The 22414-nt window shown below is 49.8% G+C and overlaps 1 protein-coding gene and 1 non-coding gene across 6 annotated transcripts in view; one reads left to right on the plus strand and one right to left on the minus strand.

The window, feature by feature from the left end:
• TBC1D31 (TBC1 domain family member 31) overlaps window positions 1–5020 on the plus strand; it is a 66881-nt gene extending 61861 nt beyond the window's left edge. For 4 of the 5 annotated variants that reach the window (XM_040626030.1, XM_040626029.1, XM_040626027.1 and 1 more), the window contains 2 exons: window positions 2862–2957; window positions 4692–5020. In XM_040626030.1, the coding sequence (XP_040481964.1) occupies window positions 2862–2957; window positions 4692–4825 (230 nt within the window). In that variant the 3' untranslated portion in view covers window positions 4826–5020. The remainder of the gene's footprint in view (window positions 1–2861; window positions 2958–4691) is intronic. The other variant, XM_040626028.1, reaches the window with a different exon arrangement.
• A 4619-nt stretch (window positions 5021–9639) lies between these two features.
• Window positions 9640–9712, minus strand: TRNAM-CAU. The gene has a single exon. It is a non-coding gene; the product is annotated as a tRNA-Met (tRNA).
• Window positions 9713–22414: the final 12702 nt, after the last annotated feature.

Genomic DNA, 22414 nt, shown 5'->3' on the forward strand with positions numbered 1-22414 from the left:
GTGAAGTGGCAGCCACTTCAGGAAATAGTCTGGCGGATTCTCAGAAGGTCAAACATAAAGTAGCTATATGACCCAGCAGTTGCGCCCAGAGGTCCGTACCCAGAAGATTCGGAAACAGGTCTGTACAGAAACCCGTACAGGAGCGTGCGTAGCATCGCTGCTCATAATAGCTGGAAAGTACAAACAGCCTGGATATCCATCAAACGGAGAGTGGACCAACAAAATCTAGTGTATCCATACCGTGGACACTTATTTAGCAATAGAGAGGAATTAAGTACTGATTTATGCTGTAAAATGGATGAACCTTGAAAACTTTGTGCTAAGTTTAAGGAACCAGACATAAAAGGACACATATCATATGATTTTATTCATATGAAATGTGTAGAACAGACAGATCTGTTAAGGCCAAAAGTAGATTAGCGGTCTCACAGGCGTTGGGAGGGTGGCTACCGATGGGGGGTTGGGGGTGACGGAAATGTTCTAGAATTAGTGGTGATGGTTGCACAACTCCAAATGCACTAAGAACACTGAACCGTACACTTTCATGGTGTGAAATTTTGGTATGTGGGTTATAGCCCAATGTAACAGTTACTTTAAAAAAAGACATGAGTAAATGCTATTACTAGGTGGGACCATCAGACCAGGTTTTTAATTACTAGGTCTTTAAAACAAGGGACAGACTTGGAGCAATGGGGAGCACCCTTCAGAGAGGGGATTTCACGGTGTGGCGTGGGATCCCACACTGGGTGGCAGGAACCCTGGGTCCTAGTCCCAGCTTTATGGTAAATGAACACCGGACTTTCAATAAACTTGGCCACAGTCACTGGATTTATTCAGAAATGGTGAGTGGTCTTCAGTTTCATTTGTAAAATGAACTTGGGGACATTATAGACCAGGTGATCTTTAATTTTGTTCCAGTGCCCCATTTTCTAGCCATTGATGGTTTGTGGGCCTCGCCGAGACTCTTCCCAGAAACCTGCACAGACACACAATTTTCCTTTACAGTTGTTGTGGATTCCCCAGCCACAGCCTCCAAGAACTCTGCTCAGACGGGATAGAACTTGTTAGATGTAATTAACCAGTGGCAGAAAGTTGCCTGCCGTGGGACATGTTAGACCAGCTGGAGCAGGGAGCTCATGCACAGGGTGGTTAGAGGTATCACTGGGGAAGATAGAGGGTAGGGACCTTCAGGGCCAGGCTCAGGAAGTGGGCCACATCCTGTCTGCCAACCTGGCCACACAGCAGAATGACCTGGAAACTCCACTGTACGGCTCACCTCCCGGGTAAAGAACTTGGTGCCTGGGGTTAGGAGAAGCGAGGAATTTTAGTTTATACCTTTTGTTCCTTTTTAAGTTGTACTCTTAATCCAAATTCAGCAAAGAAATGCTGATTTAAACTAATAATCGCTTTGGGGGCTGTAAAATATATTACATTAAGAATAAGAACAGGTTGCAGTACAAAAAGTACAGGAAAGGAGCTTCAAGTTTTTGCTTTATTCTTTATGTGTTCAAATGTGTTACTATTAGCATTTATTATTTTTTTGTAAATTGCAGATTTTAAAAAAAACCCTTTGAATGACCTCACCAACAGTGATTTAATCTGGTAGATCTAGGATAGAAGCTAGGAAGCTGGATTTTTGTTTTAAAATTTCACAGGTGAGTCTGCTCAGCCAGTGTTTGAAACACGGCCGTTGCAGAGGGAACCATTCAGGCTGGAACAGAGGCAGTGTTTACACCGTGGCCCTTCGGGAAGAGGAAGTAAACAGCCAGGGCCAGGATGGCTTTTGGAGGACAGATGAGAGACAAGGGACGGTGAGGTCGCAGATCTGGAAGGATCTCCTGTGTGAATCATCTCTGCCATCTCACAGTAGTGAACGCTGCTTATCCAGCTTATGCCAGAATATGACGGAGCAGGCGGGCTCACTACCCGACTCCGTTTCTGCCAGTATTTTATTTACAAGCTAGGTCTTTCTTCCTTATGTAAAATTCAATATGCCCCCCTTATTTTTTTCGTAAATTCCCTCATTAGAAACCATTCTTTGGAGCAAATGCAGATTACACCCGCTACCGCTGCCACGTGACAGCCCTTCAGATACTTGAAGATGCCTCTTACATCCCATTTCCCCACACCAGTTCAATTGAGTCGTTTGGTAATCAGCCCCAAATAGTCTTAATGACTCATTGAGCTAAAACTCTGAGTTAAAACCATTAGCTACAGCCCTTGAGACCAGGTAAAAAGGCAGGCATCTTAATGAGTCAGTGTAACGCAGTCTGGGCCTGGCTCCTCGAGGCTTGGACCCTAGTGATGGGAGCAGAAAGGGACAATCATATGAGACTCTTGTTGGGCTGAAAAATCCCAAAAAAAGACCTTGGTGTCTTATTGAAAAGCTGTAGGAGTTGGGGAACAGTGAGAACACAGCCAAGGGGCCAGTATCACTTTTGAGACGAGTGGTTTGATCAGGAAACGGGGGAGGCACCAGGCTGGTGCTGGAGCCCTGCTCTGCCCGCTGCTCTGAAGGTTTCAGGGCAGCCTGCCTCTCGCTGGTTCTCACGTGCTCTCTGTTGCCACGATTAGGGAGTTCTCAGGAAAGGCTCGCTCATCCCATTTCATAATCTTGTCCAAGAAATACTTGGGATCTCTGTCCTAAGGTCTCTATTTTTGAGGGGTTTGTTTGTTGACTCTTTGCTGTAGCTAATGGTGTTTTTAAAATCCGTCGCCGAAACTGCGGCTCTGAACTGAACTCACCCTGTCTTTAGAAGTTGGGGGCTTTTCATCCTTGGCAATTGTCATTTCTTAGGGACCATTTGGAATTCAGAAAGGCTTTCCACTCACTGCCAAACATCTTCTGTGTCTCCACGCAGCAGTGCCCAGGTACCAAAATGGACAGGTCGCCTCAAGCTGTTCGCCTAGAGCCTCACAGTTAAACGCCGTTTCGGAAACGGATTCGGCAACATGCAGTAAGTTGATAAGCAGAAAATATTTCTTCCCTCATTGGAGATTTAGCATTCACGGAAGCAAGACTGTGGCTTGAATTATATTTGCCGTATGCTGCTGCCATTTTCCCAGGGCGTTGATAAGGGAAATCCTGAAATGGAGATAGCAGGAGTCTCAGCTCTTCTAGTGGGGAAGACACTGGATCAGACCGAAACCAAGTAGGGAAAATTTGCCAGGTGGATGTCACTGATGTGATTTCCTCTAACACGAGTTGTAGGCGCTGCGGGAGTCTGCGCTAACTGCAGTAATGATATTCACTACTGGTGTTTGCACCCTGGTGGAAAGAGAGTCTGAGCAGTAGTTTTCAAAGCTATTACCTATTTGAATTTTCTGACGCTGTTCTTCTGGACCGGGCTCTGTCCAGTAGCCACTGAGGACAGGGGTTTGCTCGGGGCGCTGTGACAGACGCTGGGGCCGCGAGTGGCCGACCTGCTGAAGACAGGGCTTAGGGCTTCGTGCTGATTAGCTGACTCTTGATCCCTCCTCTGAGTCACTGCAAGTTTTTGTCTATGTTTGTAAGGGGCAGGGTGGAAACGTGATACAAAAATCTAGTCACAGCATCAGCCCGTAAGGGAGCTGACAGTTTTCCCAATAAAGCATTTGATTTCTTTTTAAAATGGGGGAGGAGACAAGAAACTCTGGTAGACTTTGATTTCAGCTGACCTTTTCAACAAAACTATCACATGGAAGAAGCAGAATTGAACAAGGTCTTTTGAGTTCTTTTAGAAGAACAGATTCTTACAGTGTCCTCTGAAGACAAGCTTTATAAGAAATACCTAATAACAAGTTGTGAGGCTCCAATGTTGTAAATTTTTGCTAACTCATTCTTTATATGCCATCTGTGGATTCAGTGTCAGAAGAGAATTAAACCAAAAGTCTTGCGTAAGTTGAATGAAAGTACAGGGGATTTTCAGCTGTTTTTTGTTCTGACATGTCAGAACTTAACTTTTTAGTTAGATAATTCTAAGTTAGAAAATCAAGTCAAGATACTTGGTAAGCTCAATTTAGCAGCAAAACAAAACATAAAAATTGTATTCCTGTGGAGGAAAATACAGTTTTCAGAAATTGGAGCTATTTGAATATGTCACTAAGTTTGAGAGAAGTGTATTTTTAAGGTGCTTTTTTTTTTTCAGATTCCAGTGTTTACTAGCCCCTCAAACTCAATATGAAATGGCTGTTGCCCTTGGACACATTGTAATATTTTAATTGGACTCGCCCTGTGTTGGCCACTATGAAAACCATTTGATGTATTTATTTTTATTTAGTCATTGGGAAAGTAGTCTTGGTGTACTTTTCTAAATATTAATTTTGGCAACTTGGGATGCTTTTTCTCATTATCATTAAGTATCCTAGTGAGGAAACTTACTGTTGCAAAGAAGTCACTCATCCTCTCTTGGACAAGATTTGTTCCTGATTTAAAAGATTGTCTTATATCCCCCAAATTAAAAACAAGTGCTACATATCCAAAAGCAAGTAAGATCTCTGATAGCCTTCATCCAGTTCAACAAATAAATATTTGGCTTGTAAATGGAACAGTATAGGAAACAGTATGTTAGGCTTTTTGTTCAAGAAACTTGGTTTTTCGAATACTCGTTTCATTATTGATTTTTGGCAATGTATTTACTTTAAAATAAATGCTGCACCGTTACTCACATTGGAAAATTAAACTATTGTTCATTTTAAATGCTGTTTTCAAGTTTCTTTAAATCAAAGAAGAATACAGTGGGACACCATGGAGCGGGATCTTATGGAGAGAGTACGAAATCTTCGCCAGAGACTCGCCGCCCAGGCCCGCAACAGATGTCAAATGCCTCACCTTTTGGCCACATAGAGGGCTGGAGAGAGTCGGAGAGATACCTGTTTTGCAATCAGTGACACTGATTTTTAGATTATTTATTTTATATCCCTACAGAGGTCAACCTTTTGTATAGAAAAAGTGTGTATAAAAATTATGTGTACTATTTCATTCTGATGCTTTTGGCTTGTAAATGGCTTCTTGTACTTTTCATAATAAAATTTTTGAAGCTATTAAAGCTTGTGTTAGGCTCTTTCAGGTTGCAAGGACCAGCATAAACCTCTGACTTGAGTTGATGAGGGTTTATTTTAAAGATAAACAGAGAGGGGCGCCTGAGGGTGCAGTCATTAAGCGTCTGCCTTCGGCTCAGGGCGTGATCCCGGCGTTCTGGGATCGAGCCCCACATCAGGCTCCTCCGCTATGAGCCTGCTTCTTCCTCTCCCACTCCCCCTGCTTGTGTTCCCTCTCTCGCTGGCTGTCTCCCTCTGTCAAATAAATGAATAAAATCTTTAAAAAAATAAGATAAACAGAGAAACAAAGAACAGGAAATCATCTCAACAACTGTACAGCTAGAACTGAGAGAGACGTCAGCAGGACATTTAGAGCACGAGTGGTGTGCCCGCGTCCCTCTGTCCCCCAGCAACCCCCTAGCGGTGGGGTCTCCTCTTCCCCAGTGAGCCCACCCTGCTCATAACATTGCCAGACAGCACCGGCTACTCTCCCTGCTCTGGCCCTTTGCTCCACAGCAGGGCTACTCACAACTTCATCATCTTGGGTAATTACTTCCAGAACCTTCCCTGAACCCATTTCTAAAAAGGAGGGTAGAAATAGCTCAGGGACCTGATACGAGGATTAAATTAAGATAATATAACATTCTGGTACTGTGCTTGACATAGAATAAGCATGCAATACATAGTAGTAATTCTGGTGTCTGCAGTCATAAAGCATAATCTCTCTCTTTTTTTAAAGCATAATCTTACAGTAAACCAAGCACTCGCAGTAAGCAAAATGTTCTCTTATCCAATAGGCAAAGTCCTAATGCAAGGCTTTGGTTTCCCAAGAGCACTTTCCTCAGCCTACTTTTCTGTCCATTTTCAGGCAGCTTGTAAACATGCCTTCATGGGCCAGGCTGGTGTATGTTTGGCAACAGGAAGCCACAGAATATAAAAGGTATAGGGTAGAATGGAAAGTTGGGTGAATTCAAAATTGCTTGCTCACCTAAAAGGATTTGAATTCTAAAATATCCTGATCCTGCCAGCCAGAATCAGCTATATAAAGCCAGATTTTCACCTCTACTTCAGGTCCCCTTTACACCGGAACTCATACCTAGTCAGACTGGCTTTGCAAATATGCCTCTCCTATAATGTTATAGTATTTCAATTTTTAAAGTTTCCATTTATCCAGTGACAGTTATGCATACTCTCAACCATATGAGCTCTTCGTATCAATTCTTTCAGTTTTCTCTGACTCTAGTTCTCCCAATAATAATCTTGATCATGTCACTGTCATGATTTGAGATATTGGGCTGAATCTGAATGTGCTTGGTTGTCATTTTCGGACACAATCACACGTAATGTGTGAACTACATTTCTGATGATCTCTTCCTGCTTCTTGACATATCTTCAACTTAACCCCAATTTCTTTATAGTGTAAATTCTCTGGGAATTGAAGAAAGGTTGAGCTTAGCTAAAATTCTTCCCACTCCAGCTATCTTCTAGAAGTTCCTCTCCAGTTCTCCTTTGAGCTTGTTAAAGCAGAGCGGTTCCTCCAGGCCTTTCCATATTTATTACATTCATAAGGTTTCTCTCTGGTGTGAAGTGTTCCATGTTGGATAAATTTGGGGCTTCAGCTGAATTCTCGGCTACACTTAAGAGTTTCTGTCCAGTATGAATTCAGTGGTGTTGAATAAATTATTAATTTGGTTAAAGGCTTTTTCAGATTTATTACATTCATATGGTTTTTCTCCAGTATGAATTCTCTGATGTTGAGCAAGAGTTGAGCATTTGCGGAAGACCTTTCCACAGGGTTTCCATGTTGACCATTACAGAAGCAGTGGTGAGGACAAGCACCGCCATCGGCTTAATTTGCTTAATTTGCTCCACACAGCTTCTAGAGGTCACGTCTACACCCCGTCAGGAGACAAACCACATGCCAGTTTGAACAGGAAAAGTTTCAGATACTAAATGAGTTACTAAACTTTGATAGGAGAGAACCTTAACGACGTAAAGAGCATTCTACAGGGTACCTAGGACTGAGGGGGAGTAAAGGACAGACTTGGAAAGGAGGCCCCCTTCCTCCCCAAGGCTCAGGTTCAGACCTGGTGGGAGAAGTTCGGTGGGTTGCCCAGGCCACAGTAAGTCAGCCCAAGGCTGCGGCGTGAAAAGGCATAGGGAGTCTGCGCAGCAGACCCCTGAGTGTTGTCGGGGTGGTGAGCACCGGGCCAGCACTGTCCATGTCACAGGGCCATGGGAAACCACGCTGCGGGCCCCAGGCACTCCAAGGCTGGAAGGCAGGTGCCGAGAGCCTGCCAGATGTCGCCACTGGCATGAACCTGGAACATTCCCTGTCTGTGATGGGAGGATTGTGGCAAAGGGTCATCAGGCTGAAGCTGTGAAGTCACTATGGGATTGTGCACTCTGGGCACAAGGCTGGGGCAGCGTAGCACTGGCTGCCCCCCCCCACAGTACCACTGGCTGTATGTGTGTGTACAGACACACACACACACTACCCCTGGCTGTACACACACACACACACACACACACACACACACACACACACACACACGACCGGGAAGGAGCAGAACAGCAGAACAGCCCCTTGGAAGTAGGAGGAGAGGGCCCGTTCCCCCTGCCGCGTCCGCCAGCGCCCCCTACTGCCAGTTAGCCATCCTGCACACTGCGGAAGTGCTCGAGGAGTCGGTGGGTCTCTGCAGGGCAGGAGAGCAAGGCGGAAACGGGAGCCTGGAGGCAATGAGCCCGTCGCTGGCACCGACGTGCGGTTAAAAGTGGCTCTAAGTTTACTCTGCTGGTTGACAGAAATGTGGACTCAGGGTAGATCTCTTGATAACCAGGTTCAGACGCCAGATGTTGCCTGGCATGACGTAGATGAAGGTATCCAAAAGCTTAGGAAGGTGGGAATGCAGGCAGACACTTCTCGCTCAGCGGCTCAGCCCCAAAGACGCTCCCTTCTCGACGGCACCGAGCGAACTTGAAAAGCTCTGCGCTGGTTCTGTGGGTGATACGGTGAGAGACGCCCCTGTTGATAGGCTCCCTGATTTCAGGGGAGATGATGGGATTCCGTAGTAGCAGAGGCTGAGGGGCAGCGTTCAGCTACCAAAGACGACAGTTTAGAGCAATGGGCAGCGGAGAAGCAGGGGACTTGGGGGCCATTGCTAATGGATTATGTTGTCCCCAAGAACGAAATAGTTGGCAGTCTACTGTGGCTCGATATATGTAACAAGAAAGCTTCCGGATCGCGTGGTTGAAAACCTGACTTGAGTCCCCACAGTGGAGAGCCATGCCTGTCACCCTTTCCAGACCTACACTTATTTCCAGATCCAAAGCCTCCCGACGGAAGGGAAGGCCCGGTCCCCCCCAGGAAGGATCCTGCAGCTGTGAGTGCCACATATTATGCTATACATAATCCCCAAGTCTTTCCAAAGGGACCTGTTGCCATTTACTTGAAGGGTTGGACCCAGCCCTCTCAGGGGCTCCTAGACACGGGCTCTAAATTGACACTAGTCCCCATGTCCATCAAAGTCAGGGCTAATGGTGGCAGGTGATGGGGTTTGGGGCCAAGGGGAATCACAGCGGATGCAGTAGGGCAAGAAGCCAACTGTGGTTATTTTCTGACTACCTGAACGTATCATCGGAATAAACCTAGTTGACTAACGGCAGAATCTCCGCAAAGGGCACCACGACTCATTGAGTAAGGGACCTTATGGTAAAAAGAACGAAGCGAAAGCCTCTGGAAGGTGCTCCCTATCAGGGTAGTGAGCCAGAAGTATTATCGCATCCCTGGGGCGGTGGGGGGGGTGGTTGCAGAGATTAGTGCCGCCATTAAAAATTCGAAGGATGAAGGCGCGATGACAGCGAGCACATCCCAGTTCGGTTTGCCGTCTGGCCTGAGCAGAGTTACCAGAGTTACCAGGAACCGTCGCTGAGGACTGCAGTTGCAAGTGCACCTGTTGCGGCCTCAGTAGCAGCACGGCCCTGGGTTCCGTTCCGCCCGGCAGCCGCCCCCCGCCCCCAAAGAGCCCTCACCCCCGCCCCGCCCCCTCGGGTTCCGCGGTCTACCAGCGCCGCAGGCCCACGCTGTTCGGTGGTGCTCAGTGCCCTCCGCCGCCTGGCCGGCTCGTGCCTCCCGCTTCCCGAGCTCCGCAGCCGCAGCCTGCCCCGCTGTCGGGCGCCCGGGATCAGCCCCCTCCCGCGGCGCCCGCAGCGCGCTGCTAGACCCCGAGCAACTCCCGGGCAAGGACAGGACGACAGGGGAGGAACGGGGGGGGCGGGGGTACTGCCTCCTGGGCACCCCCACCCCCGCCGCCGCCGCCGCCGCCGGGCGCAGGGGAAGCTGCAGTTATTTGTCAGGGATTTACGGGGTCGCGCGCAGTCTCCCGCGTGTGTCCCCCTATCGTCGTGCCTCGGCCTTCCTTCCAGTCCTCAGTCCCGAGCCGGTAACAGAGAAGGGAGACTTTACACGAATGGCAAGCTTCCGGGGGCCGGTTCTTCGGGGAGGCGAGGCCGAGAACTGTAGAACCCTCCGCGGAAAAGCGGGGACGTCGGGGTCTCCCTGTGTACAGACGATCAAATAAAACCCGTCGGAACGGAGACATAAAGCGAACAAAAGTATTGTGCCCCGTGTGAGGATCGAACTCACGACCTTCAGATTATGAGACTGACGCGCTACCTACTGCGCTAACGAGGCACCTACTTACAGCTTCCGGCAGTAGCATAATGAGGCTAGCGCGAGGCCCCGGTGCGCATGCTCAGATAGGAAACTATGCCTTTATTTCTGTCTGCTCTGGGTTCCCGGACCCCAGCGCCAACGCTCGTGCCAGACCGCGTTCTTGACAACCTCCTACCCGCGCTCGGGTCTTCCTCTGCCTGCTGGACTGTCAGTCAACAAACACTGTGGCTTGCTTGACCCCACTGCGCCGAGTAGAGACGACACGGAGGAGTGGGATTCTTCCTGCGTCTGTACTTGTTTTTGTAGAGTGCTTACAAATCGTTTGCTTACTCGTGATCTTGTGAAACTCCTACTGGCCACCTACTGTATTCCCGGCCCTGTCCCCGTTCACAGGGACATTCCCAGCCTCAAAGAGTTGGAGTGGAGGCGCAGATGCATAATGATTTGAAAACACACACATCCAGGCAAGCACATCCGCACGCCTTTCCAGCCCCACTGCAGACCCCCGATCCAGCCGGTGCCCGGCCCCTCCCTGCGCCCCAGGTTTGCACCGCGGCCGGGAGCTCGCCGGCTGAGGCTGTTCTCAGAGCGACAGCAGCTCGGGAAACGATACCTCGAGGCACAGCCTCAGCATCTTGGAAGCCCCCTCCCTTTCTTCCCCCACTCCCCAGTCCTTTACATCAGTTCGTTTAAATACTACATTCTTTGTTAAAGGAAACTTTGTTACTATGGTACATGGAAGTCGGGTGGGTTCGTGCGTTTTTGAACACAAGTTAAAATAAATACATAACTATTAAACTAGAAAATACTCTTCCACGTACCATCTAAAATCAGCCACATACTGGCACACTTAATATGTTTGTTTCTCTGTATGTAAACTTTACCTTAAAAAAACGTAAATTAAGACTGAACTCCAGCCAACGACGGGCATGCAGAAGGGCTTCGGGGGAGTGTACTGACGGTTGCAAGCTTCAAGTGCTTTAAAAACGCGGGCAGTTTGCTGGCCGGCGGGCCTCGAGGACAGCGAGGTAGAGATTCGGAGACTGCTGGAGGTGTTCAGGGCCATCCAGGCGGTGGGCGCACTGACGCTCACCATACAAGTCTTTCAACGTTTTCTATTTTTCTGAAATTTGTCATTACAAAATGCTGCGGGAGGAGTTGTTTAAATCACCCAGAATTTGGGAGATACGGTGGTGGAATGTGGAAGATACGAATGGCCATGTGAGTGTAAGAAGGTGGGGGAAATGCTATCATTACCTCGGAGCAGCCACCAGAACTCCTGGAAGTTGGGGGAGAGAAAGCCAGGCGTGGGGTGGGTGACAGATCTCTATATTTGGAGAGAAACCCCTGGAATGGGGGGTCAGCACGACCCACACGGGGAAAGACTGAGAGCGAGCTCGAGGGCAGGTGAGGTCGGGGGACAGGAGGGGGGTGCGGGGCTTGGGGGGACGACTCTTAAGGGCACCTGCAAGTCTCCTTAGGAGGAATCGCAGGTGGAGCAGGCAATCCTGGGGGAGTTTTCCCCACCCTCACCGTCCCCAGTGGAAACCCCACGACCACTCAGTCCTCGGAGCAGCTCTCCCACCCACGGTCCCCGGGGGAGGTGGCGGGAAGGGGGAACCCTCCAGGGGCGTTGCTCCACGTGCGGTCGCTGGGGCCGGTGGACAGTTCGCGGGGGCAGGAGGGGGAAGACCCGGCCGAGGGGCCAGAGAGGGAAACCCCCAACACACACACTCATAGGAACCCTTATGGGGTCCCTGTCTACCACAGTTCCGAATGACTCGCTCCTGGGTCCCCCAGGTCAACAGATAAACTCACCCCTCCACGGTTACACCCTCAAGTCGTGTTACAACTGCAAGAACTTGGAAAGAGCCCAAGTCCGTGAACAGGGAACTGGCCACAGGACTGAGGGTCCGTCCAGGCTGAAAACAAGAAGGCGGGATGCTCCATGCCTGAGATGAAATGAGTGAAGAGAGCAAGGGCAGAACTGGGTGCGGGTGTGCCGCCGTTACTGTGTGAAGGGGAGGCGAGAATATTCATATTTGCTAGTGTTTGCGCACTGAATTTCCAATATGATACACAGAAAACCAAGATCAACGATTAATATGTGTTGGAGGAGGGTGGAAATTTTATGGTTGAAGGCAAGGATGGAATGAAGATTTTTTATAAAGTAAACTATTATGTTGACAGTTTTAGATTTCCAGAGACCTTGCAGATAGTAGAGTCCCATAAAGACCACCCCCAGTTTCCCCTATTACTAATACTGGACATGAGTGTGCTATGTTGTCTACAATTAATGAACCAGGGTTGATAGTTATTTCCTGGAGTCCATCCTGATTCAGATTTCCTTAGTTTTCTCCAAAGGTCCCTTTTCTGTTCCAGGACCCCATGCAGGATCCCACATCACATTTAATGGTCATGCCTCCTTAGGCTCCTCCTGGCTGGGACAGTTTCTCAAGCTCGCCTTGTTTTCGATGACCTTGACAGTTTTGAGGAGGACTGGTCAGATATTTTATAGACTGATGTTCAGTTTGGGAATTTGTCTGACGTTCTTCTGAGATGAAGACTTTTCACAGTATATCTTTGAATAGTTGAAAATAAAATATTTGAACTATGTTGATCTATTACCTATTTAAAATGTTGAATCAATTAACCTAAAAGACCCAAAACTGCAGGAACAAGGAAGGAGGAGGAGACGGAGGAGGCAGGGGTGCGGATGGGGGGGGGGTGGAGGAGAAGGGACCAGAGGAGAGGAAGGCGGAGGAGAGTGAAGAGGGGAAGGTGAAGATGAAGGAGAGGGAAGAGGGGAAGGGGAAGAGAAGGGGAAGGAGGGAGAAGAGAAAGTGAGGGGCATCCCTGCGCGGGGCTCCCTGTCCAGGCCTACCAGGACGGCTGCGAGGGGGCGCTTTGCCCAGCCTTCCCCGCCTTGGTTCGTCCGGGCGCTGGAAGGCTGGAGAAAGGAGGCGGGCCCGTCCGTTCGGTTCTAGAGTTTCCCTGGGCCGGCAGCCCGGGAACAAGGGCGAGGGGCAGGGGAGCGGACGCGGGGAGGCGGAGGGGGCGCGGCCAGTTGGTCAGGTCCGTGACACTGCGCCACGACCGCGTGGGGGAAGCGCGCTGGGCCCCCACCCGGAGGGGGGCCCCATCATCACCCAAACCTGTGTATGCAAAGTAGACCATAGGAGTGAAGGGGGCAAATATTCCACTAAATAAAGTATCTCCATCTTTTAAATACGCGCGTCACCAGTTTTCAAAGGCTTTTCCGAGCGAGTCCGTGTGCTGAGCCGCACACACCTGCTTCCTCCCTGCCTCCACGAGGCCCAGGCTCCTGCAGAACCTGGGCAGGGGCCGAGCCCCCACTCGGCCCCTCTTGGATGCCGCGCAGGGAACCGTTCACCGGCTGTGTCCGGACTGAGTCTGGCGTAAGGGGTGGTCGGTGTCACCTGCCCGACAGGGTAGCAGACGCAGACCCCCGGGGGGCTGGCTGGTAGTGAGTGATGATGGCCGAGGACCCGCAGGGCCTCAGGTGGTGTCGGCGCAGGGGATCCCCAGACAAGCCCTTTCCACCTCGTGGCCTTTGCACGGGCTGTTCTGCAGGCCTGGCATGCCTTTTCCACCGCCAAGACCCTTGTCTGTGACAGGGATCTCTTCCTTCCCTTTCTTCAGCCAGCTAAAACGGCACCCCCTCTGCCAAAACCTGATCCCGGTTTCCTTCCTCATCCGCTTCTTTCCCCGCTCCCCCTGCCCTCCCTTGGGGGCGCTGCTCTCTCCCAGCTGAACGTGTCCTCTGCGGCGGCTCACTGACTCCCGGAACAACCTGAAGGGGTCAGTACCACCCCCGTTGTTCACTTACAGGTGCGCAAACGCAAACCGAAGGCGAGCAGGCGTCCCGCTCAAGTCGGAACCGCTGGTGGCAGGAGAGGCAGGACCCCACGAGGGTCAACCGGCGCTGGGCCTCTCTCCAGCCCTCCCTGCACCCCCAGCAGCAGCTGGCCAACATGTTTCTTCACGTGCACCCCCTAAAATAATTCTGAAACATCTAGGCACTTCCTTGAATAATGTTGATATCTAAACTTTCTCATTATAAGTTCAGTTACAAAAGATGTAATTTCCAGGATATGCAGATTTTCTAAAAATAAAACTATGATTTTTTAAACATGCATCCAATGAAATAAAAGCATCCTATGGATTCCATACAAACCATTATCTATTTTTAAAAGATTATTTATTTATTTATTTATTTATTTATTTATTTATTTGAGAAAGAGAGTAGGGGGGAGCAGAGAGAGAGGTACAAGTAGACTGTGCTGAGCTTAGAGCTCCAGGCGGGACTGGATCCCCTCTGCTACCCTGGTGGGTAGGTGACACTGGCCACCCCCTACTCAGACTCAGTCCAGACACAGCCAGGTCATGAGATCATGACCCTAGCTGAAATCAAGAGTCAGATGCTCAACCGACTAAGCCACCCAGACACCCCAATCCCCCACCTGGCCAAAACCCATTACCTATTTTAAATACATATGAACAAGCTCCCTTTGAACGCTGGGTAAGTTTACATTTATTTCCCCTTCTGAACTATTTCCATTATACTCCCCCCCCGTCCCAGAGTTTTGTCCTCATATAATACAGATTCTAGGTTTGAATGATTATTATCGGTCACCCTAACATAGCTCTCAGCAACAAAAACAGGTACATGAATTGCAATCTTCTTGTTTCCTGTGACCATAAGACTCAAAGTGCCAACATTTTCTTCTAAACTGATATTTTATTATTTTATCAAAACAACAATTGATATATTATTTTATTATTTTATCAAAGCTCATAAATATATAGATTTGAAGTATAATTATTAAATGACAAAATGTAAAACTTTATCCAAAACAAATATCCCAGACATGGATGCAATGTTCCTTTTTTTTCAGAGAAAACATGCACCTGCAGGGGGAGGGGCAGAGGGTGAGGGAGAGAGAGAATCTCAAGCAGGCTCTGGGTGGGGCTTAATCTCAGGACCCTGAGATTATGACCCTGAGAGCATGACCTGATCCAAAATCAACAGTCAGAAGCTTAATCAGCTGAGCCCCCTAGGTGTCCCTGGATGCAATGTTCTTTTAAAGATTTTATTTATTTATTTGACAGAGATAGAGACAGCCAGCGAGAGAGGGAACACAAGCAGGGGGAGTGGGAGAGGAAGAAGCAGGCTTCCCAGCAGAGGAGCCTGATGTGGGGCTCGATCCCATAACACCAGGATCACGCCCTGAGCCGAAGGTAGACGCTTAACCGCTGAGCCACCCAGGCGCCCCTGGATGCAATGTTCTAATCCTATGTAGTTCATAGAGTGTATGACTATTAAGTTTTTGCTAGAATAAGATGGGGTCCAACGTTAATTTATTCCTATTTTTCATATTTACAGACATGAAATTTGAGAAACTGTTCACATAAAGAAGAAAAAAGGGCGGAGAGAGTTTCGCTTCAGCATCAGAACTAAATTCCTTCAGCACATTTCAAGTTAAAGCCTAAAAGGCACTTCAAAAATAATTTTCATGCACCTAGTAGCTGGGGTGGTCCTTTTTCATTTCTGAATTGGAAGCCACCATAATTAGTCATTAGAATCTTTTAGCTTTCTCAACTTCTAACCAATGTTGAATGAAACATTCCCCTTACTTGTGCTAGAGGTTTCCACCCCCACCTAGTAGTAGGATCCTGAAAGTGGAGGAAGAAGAGATGGGAAATGGGAGATGGGGAAGGAACAGTGGTCTGCCTCCCTTCCAGCTGATCAATTTTAGGACCTCTCCACGTATCCCTGGGGGTACTGACAAGCAGTAGAGGCTGTTGTGAACCCATTTTACAGAGTGGAAAGTTGGTGTGCTTGAGCTTGTGTGTTCTGAGAGACGCCCTCAGGGTCAGCTGAATGGGGTAACTTAATGGAAACCTGTTGGGAATTACTGCTCTCCCACAGCCTGGATGGGCCCAGGGCAATGAGAGCAGGTCCGGGAGACGGCTGTGGAGACTGAGATTAGGGAGCCAATGGAGACACGTTCTCCAGGAGCAGCCAGGACTTGGATCTGGTTAACTGCCGAGGATAGAGAGAGAAACCAAGAGTCACTCCCTGTGAGGATGAACGATGTCCAGAACCGTCCTGGTGCCACCACCAGGCAGGAAAACAGGAAAGAGGGGCCTGTTCAGGGGGAACCCAGCACAGGCTGACTTTGCAACTTCTGTATTACACAAATAGTATGTGCTCAGTGTAGGAAACCTTCCTACACACGTACTCTCTCGGCCAAACATTGCCAGACTCGTGCCACTTCAGCAAATGATTTAAAACTCGATGACTTAAACAACAAGCATGTGTTGTTGTTGTTTTTTTTAATTATTTTATTGAGGGGCACCTGGGTGGCACAGCGGTTAAGCGTCTGCCTTCGGCTCAGGGCGTGATCCCAGCGTTATGGGATCAAGCCCCACATCAGGCTCTTCCGCTATGAGCCTGCTTCTTCCTCTCCCACTCCCCCTGCTTGTGTTCCCTCTCTCGCTGGCTGTCTCTATCTCTGTCGAATAAATAAATAAAGTCTTTAAAAAAAAGTATTTTATTGAAATGTCATTCACACAACAGACAACTCATGACCCGCTGTGTTGAATCCAATGATTTTGTTCTTTCACATTTTTTTTTTAACCGGGGTAAAAGATATTACAGAAAATTTACCATATTTACCATTTGCAGCGTGCAATTCAGTGGCGCCGGTCCACTCACGATGTCAGGCAATCGTCTTAACTTCCCATTTCCAAAACCTTCGCCTCACCCCAAGCAGAGGCTGTACCCATTCAGCAATAGCTCCCTATTCCGCCCCCTCCTTGCTCCCGGTGCCCTCTCATCTGGTGTCTATGGATTTCCCTCTTCCAGATGTTCATGCTCATGGACTCATACAATATTTGTCGCTCTGGGTCTGGCTTACTTCACTCAGCATGTTTTCAAGGTCAGCCTGTATTTTTCTTGCTCGTGGGTGTGCGGGTTGCTGGGCTAGCTCCAGGCTGAGGTGGAATTCACCTCTGCTCATGGTTGTCTCCACGTTCTCCCGGGACCAGCCATTTCCTGGCATATATTCTTCTCACGGAGGGTCATGGCCGCCCAGGAGGCCACGCTGTGCCAAGCAAGCACATTTAAGGCCTCTGTTCTGGGTACATCCGTCAAAATTCCAGTGGGCCAACCAAGCCACCTGGCCAAGTTCAGCATCCACGGGGCAGGGAAATATACTCGGCCCACAGCAGGAGAGGCGCAGAGCCAGGGCCAGGGAGGGAGCGAAGAGGTGAGCGTGATACTTCAGTGTGTACACAAGTAAATAAAATCCCCTCATCCTACCCTGGCCCCTAATCTGCTCCCTCTCCAGAGGGAGACCACCAATACCAGTATCCTATTGTCCTGTGACTAAGAGCAAACTTGGAACTCTTTTCCTGCCGATACACATAGTCCTTCCTGTTCTTTGTAACCACAGCCGAGTAGAGGAGGAGATCAGGCCCTAGACCTACAAGGGGGGACCATGTGAGGGCGCAGGGGGAAGATGGCCATCGACAAGCCAGGGAGAGAGGCGTCTGAGAAAGGCCCTGCCCACACCTTGGCCTCAGCCTTCCAGCCTCCAGAACAGGCTGAATTTCTGTTGTGTCAGCCTCATCTGGGGTACTCTGTTGTGGCAACCCCAGCCGCTCTAGGTCTGATTCTGGAACATCTCATCCTTCCCCATCAGTAACAAACGCTGTCGTGAACATTCTTGTGCGTATGTCTGACAGACAACGTCTGAGGAGCTCGTGGACAGGCAAACACTTTGTTCTGCCCTGGATTCGGGTGGATTTGCTGTGTGGCTCCCAAGGGAGCACATCCGGAATTTTCCGTTTACCTGAGGGCGAAGCCCAGAAGCTCCAGGGTCTGTCTGCGCCAGGGCGCTCACAGCGCTTAGGAGCTGGACTTCTCTTCTCACCCTGACCTCTCCCTGCACTTCCGTCCCACCCGCGGGCCGCTGACTCCCTCTGCCTGGCAGGGTCCCAAGCGCCGTGGTGAGCCGCATCACATCTGACCTGACCGCAGCCCACAGCCTATCGTTCCCCAAACAGCCCTCCTGTCACTGCTCCAGCTGGACGGAAGTCGGGGCGGGCGGCTTCCGGGGCCCGTGCTCACTGATTCTCATCTCCTTTCCAGCTCTCTGCTTTAAAAAATAAATTTTATATATATATATAAAATAACAAGGTGAGGGGGAAGTGCGATCAGGGAAGGAAGGACGCTGGGGAGAAAGGCACCATTTATGGTAATTCGCCTGTGGCGCTTCCAGGCCTGGAGCCTTCCCAGCCAGGACTCGGGAACTGGCTGCAGGCCCTTGTGTCTTATCTCATTATTCTGGCTGTGACAAGCCAGGAGCGAGGGCACAGCCAGCTGGGCAGCTGGAGGGGAGACGAGACGCCGGAACATGGGGCCAGAGGGGAGGATTTTCCTCAGACTTTCCCAGCAGGAAGCCCTCCTGCGCCCCCAGAGGCCTGAGCTTTGGAGTTGCTCCCTTCCCCTCACCACCCTCCACACAACCTCTGTGCGACCTGGGTGCCCATTCCCCCCCCCCCCAGCTGATTCCTACCCGAGGTGGTGACCTGAGAGCCGACTGGGTCGGGCCTCTCTTCTGCACTCTCTCTGAGCTCCCTCGACCTTCTTACTCATCCTAGTGTGATGTCATGACTTCTCATTTGCTGTCTTTCCGGTGGGCTGTCGGCACCACCACGACCGGGGTCTGCTGTGGGCCGAGCAGAACCCGCAGTGGGCCCTCCAATGTTTGCTAAGGAGGGAAACTTCCCACGTTCTACTGTAATTGCTTGTCTTTCCCGGAGGGCAGGGACTTGGGCTGGTGCATTTCTATACCGCCAACATTTAGTCTGATCAGAGACCTATTTGTTAGTTCCAAACATGTGCAGGATCGGATTTCATAACCAAGTGGGCCTTTCCATGACCTGGCGAGGAACGGGCTCCAAGATCCATTGCCCGCTCTTCACATACAGGGTGGGGAGGACGGGGAGGTCCTCCAGCCGGAGGAGAGGAAAGGGTGACAGCACTCACTTCTCAGGGCCCTCCCACTCGGCCCTGCTCTGGCAAGTGAGACAGGTGGGGAAGGGTGTGGTCCCAGCAGCCCTGGGGCCCCGGCAGGTGGGCCTGCCCCTTCCCGGGTCAGACCTAGAACACCGGACAGTAGTTTTGTCTATGGATCCAACAGACACAATAGCAGTGACAGGGGTCACAGTGTGCGTCCTGGCACCCCAATTGGTGCTGAGACACAGAGACATGAGGCCCCCTTCACGGGGCGTCCTGGTTCCTACCTGCAAATAGGCGGGCATCCAGGGCCTGGGCTGCTTGAATATTAATGCTTTCAAATCATATCACTAAAATCTACTCCCGCACCTGTATTTCAAACATAGCTTTTGTGCCTGAAATTGCACAACCACATTATGACAAAGTTGCATCATCTGGCTCGTAGTTTAAGGCTTAGAGGCTTCAACTAATTTAGGTGACAGTCTGATAGCCAAAGGGAGAAAGTCTGATTGCAAAGCCTCATCTACTGGGAGGCCCAGGCCCCGTCCTGCTCTTCATACACACAGACATACAGACAGACAGACATAGCAGGCATGCAGCTGGTGTTTGAGGAATCAATGAATGATCTATGTCTGCTATTCTGAGTCTGTGGGTCTTTCTATTCAGAAAATCTGTCCTCACTTCACACACACAGACACGTACACGCTCATCATAGAGCAACTCTTTGCTCCTTGAAGGGAAGCAGGGAATTGGCCACGGTGAGAGCATTCATCTGGACAACCTTAAGTCACGAGAGCCGGGGGGTGCAAGCCGGTATCTTCTAGAACATTGCTTTTCTCTGTGAAAAAGGCAGTCAGCAAATGTTAGCAGGAGGGCATACATGCAGGAAGAATACCCCAACTTGATCCACAGAAGTGCCCAGTGCTCATACTTCCACTCTCCCTCGGGGTGAGCTGAGGGCTGCTGGGAGGACCAAGTATTTCACTCGGCAGGTACTTGCAGGTGCTGCCATGGGACAGCCGCTGGGATCAAAGTGGTGAATGAGACAGAATGGCGTCCTCCCTCATTACGAGATATGAAGTAGGGGCGCCTGGGTGGCTCGGTCATTAAGCGTCTGCCTTCTACTCAGGTAGTGATCCCAGGGTTCTGGGATCGAGCCCTGCGTAGGGCTCCTTGTTCGTGGGAAGCCTGCTTCTCCCTCTCCTCCCCGTTCATGCTCTCTCTTGCTATCCCTCTCTCAAATAAATGAATAAAATCTTAAAAAGAGAGAGAGAGCTATGATGTAGGTAAACGAATACATAAACAAGGCGACTGCATTTTCGGTAAGGGCAGGAAGGAGGTTGGGCAGAGTGAAGCTGAGGCCCCAGAAGCGAGCTCTTCATTGCGGACAACAGAATCCACTCTAGCTGGTTGAGCGGAAGGGGATTTGTTCGGAGTATGAGTTCACTGCAGGATTTCCAGGAGGGCTAGGGAATGCTCAGATGCCAGAGAGGCAAGGACAAGCCCAGGAAGAGGCCCAGCCCCACCAGGGACGGTTCCAGGGGAAACCCTGCTGCCTCGGCTCTCCGCCTCTGACACCACCGGGGACGAGCCTCGCTCATTCCGGCCTGAACCGGCTGCCGATGAACCCCATCCCTGCTCCGATTGCTCAGTCACCGCCTTGCGAGTCCTGTGAGGACGCTCCTGCCTGGCAGAGCTTGGGTCCCATGCAGAGCTCTGGCTCTGGGGAGGCCCGGCGGGGGTGGGGGGTGGGCATTCTAGAGAGAGGTTGCAGTGGGTCCCGAGAGATCTCAGCCACGCTGTTGCCCCCACGCACAAATGTTAAAAATCATGATGCCAGGAGTGTGGCTATGGAAGAGAGGGTGGGGTGTTTTTTTTTTTTTTTTCATTTTAATGCATTTTCTTTTTTTTGGCTTATCCGTGTTTTTCACAAATTTTTATAAGGAACATGTAATATTCACAAAACAAAGGGCAGAGCCAACAGAATTATTTTGCAAAGTAAGGAGGCAGGGTGGAGTCCCGCTGAAGTGTTTCCTGGCGGCTGGCTGGGAGGGAGGGTCCCAGCCCGAGGGCACCTTGGGCAGGTTCTGACCATTTGCTGACCTGTACCAGGAGCTCGGCGAAATTCCTGAGAGTCATTTCTAAGTTGTTGAGATGTTGCTGGGTTGACCTACTCACACATTCCTTCCTTTACCAGCTGATAGATTCCTTCCTACCCCAGCTGTGTGTTGGGGGGGTAGTGGGGGGGGACCTCAGTGCTCTGGCCCCCCCTCCCGCTCCCACATGGGGGGTGCTGGGAGGGTTGGGGGGGGAACTTATTTCAGTGCAGTAGGTTTCTCTGAAAACCAACGAGAATTTCCTGAGCACCCATGGGCTCCCTGGCCGGGCCAGGGGCTGTGCTATAACGAAAAAACAGAAGTTGTATTCTTCTTTCTAGAAAAAGGAACAATGCTGTCAGAGAAACAAAGCATAAGCTAATCACCTAAAAAACAATACCGCAAAGAATGTAATTAGCTAGGATCGCAGGGATGGAATTATTTTTAATATGATAAAAGCATTTTAATTTGGTATCACAAATGACACACACATGAAAGAACTCCTCTCTCCAGGCAGCCTGTGTGGTCAGTCACAGAGGCCCCAGGCTCACAAGGGCCCTACGCTTGGTCGAAGGCTCTGCTGTCACCGGCTTGAGATTCGGAATGATTTTGATCATTGAACTGGGGTTTCGTGAGGGCCAAGGACGGTGTGAGCAAAAGGGACGCGTGCACGGAGCCCGTCCGCAGCTCCCGGCTGAGCCTCTGGCACGGGCGTTCACGGCGTCCGTGGGCTCTGAGCTCCGGTGGGCCACCGTGCGTGGGAAGTCAGTGACTCCCCGTGAAGACGAGGTCAGCCCCTGACATGGTGACCCAGCGGCAGCGGCAGCGAGAGCAGACCCAAGGGGTTATGCTCTCTGTTGGAACCAGAATTTGCTTCAAATGCAGGAAGGGGCACCAGTGTTCTAAGAACCCACCAAGGAATTCTACCTATGCTTACTGAAGGGAAGAGAAAGAAGATAGTTCCTTCTCTTTGCTTTCTCTCCCTTCTCACGGGGAAGACAGAGGTAGAGCGTGTTGGTAGAACACGCACATGGTAAGAAGTGAAATAAAACAGGGGAGCTCGTTTTGTGCAGCGTTTTTACTTTCTGGGAAAAACAAAATCCATACGCGTGTACAAACGAACTACAAACTGTGCGATTTCAGGGATCCTCCAGACAGGTTCAATGCGCTCACATTTGCATTTGAAGTTGCATTGCACAATATAAAGATGAATGGTAAAATTCATGCTAATAATTCTGAATTTTAATGTTTCTTTAGTCAAAACATGAACTAGCAAGTAAAACAAAAACAAAAAAAACCCAACCACCATGAGAAGTTGAGAGAAAGACTGTGGTAGGCAGGAAAAACTTTCTATTTTAATACCATTGATGGCACTTTTTCCTTTTGTTTTGATCACGGGGCCCCTGTTTTCATTTTGCACAAGGCCCTGAAAATTTTGCAGCCAGCCCTGCTGTCAGCAGCAATGGATATCACTGCTTTTTGAAGTCTATGCCCTGGCAAAGATGCAAAGCTTCTGGAAGTCTCAAACGTTGCTGGTGGGATGCAAAATGGTACAGGACTTTAGGAGACAGTTTG

This window comes from Ursus maritimus, unplaced genomic scaffold (assembly GCF_017311325.1).
Source record: "Ursus maritimus isolate PB19 unplaced genomic scaffold, ASM1731132v1 scaffold_9, whole genome shotgun sequence".
NCBI classification, from domain to species: domain Eukaryota; kingdom Metazoa; phylum Chordata; class Mammalia; order Carnivora; family Ursidae; genus Ursus; species Ursus maritimus.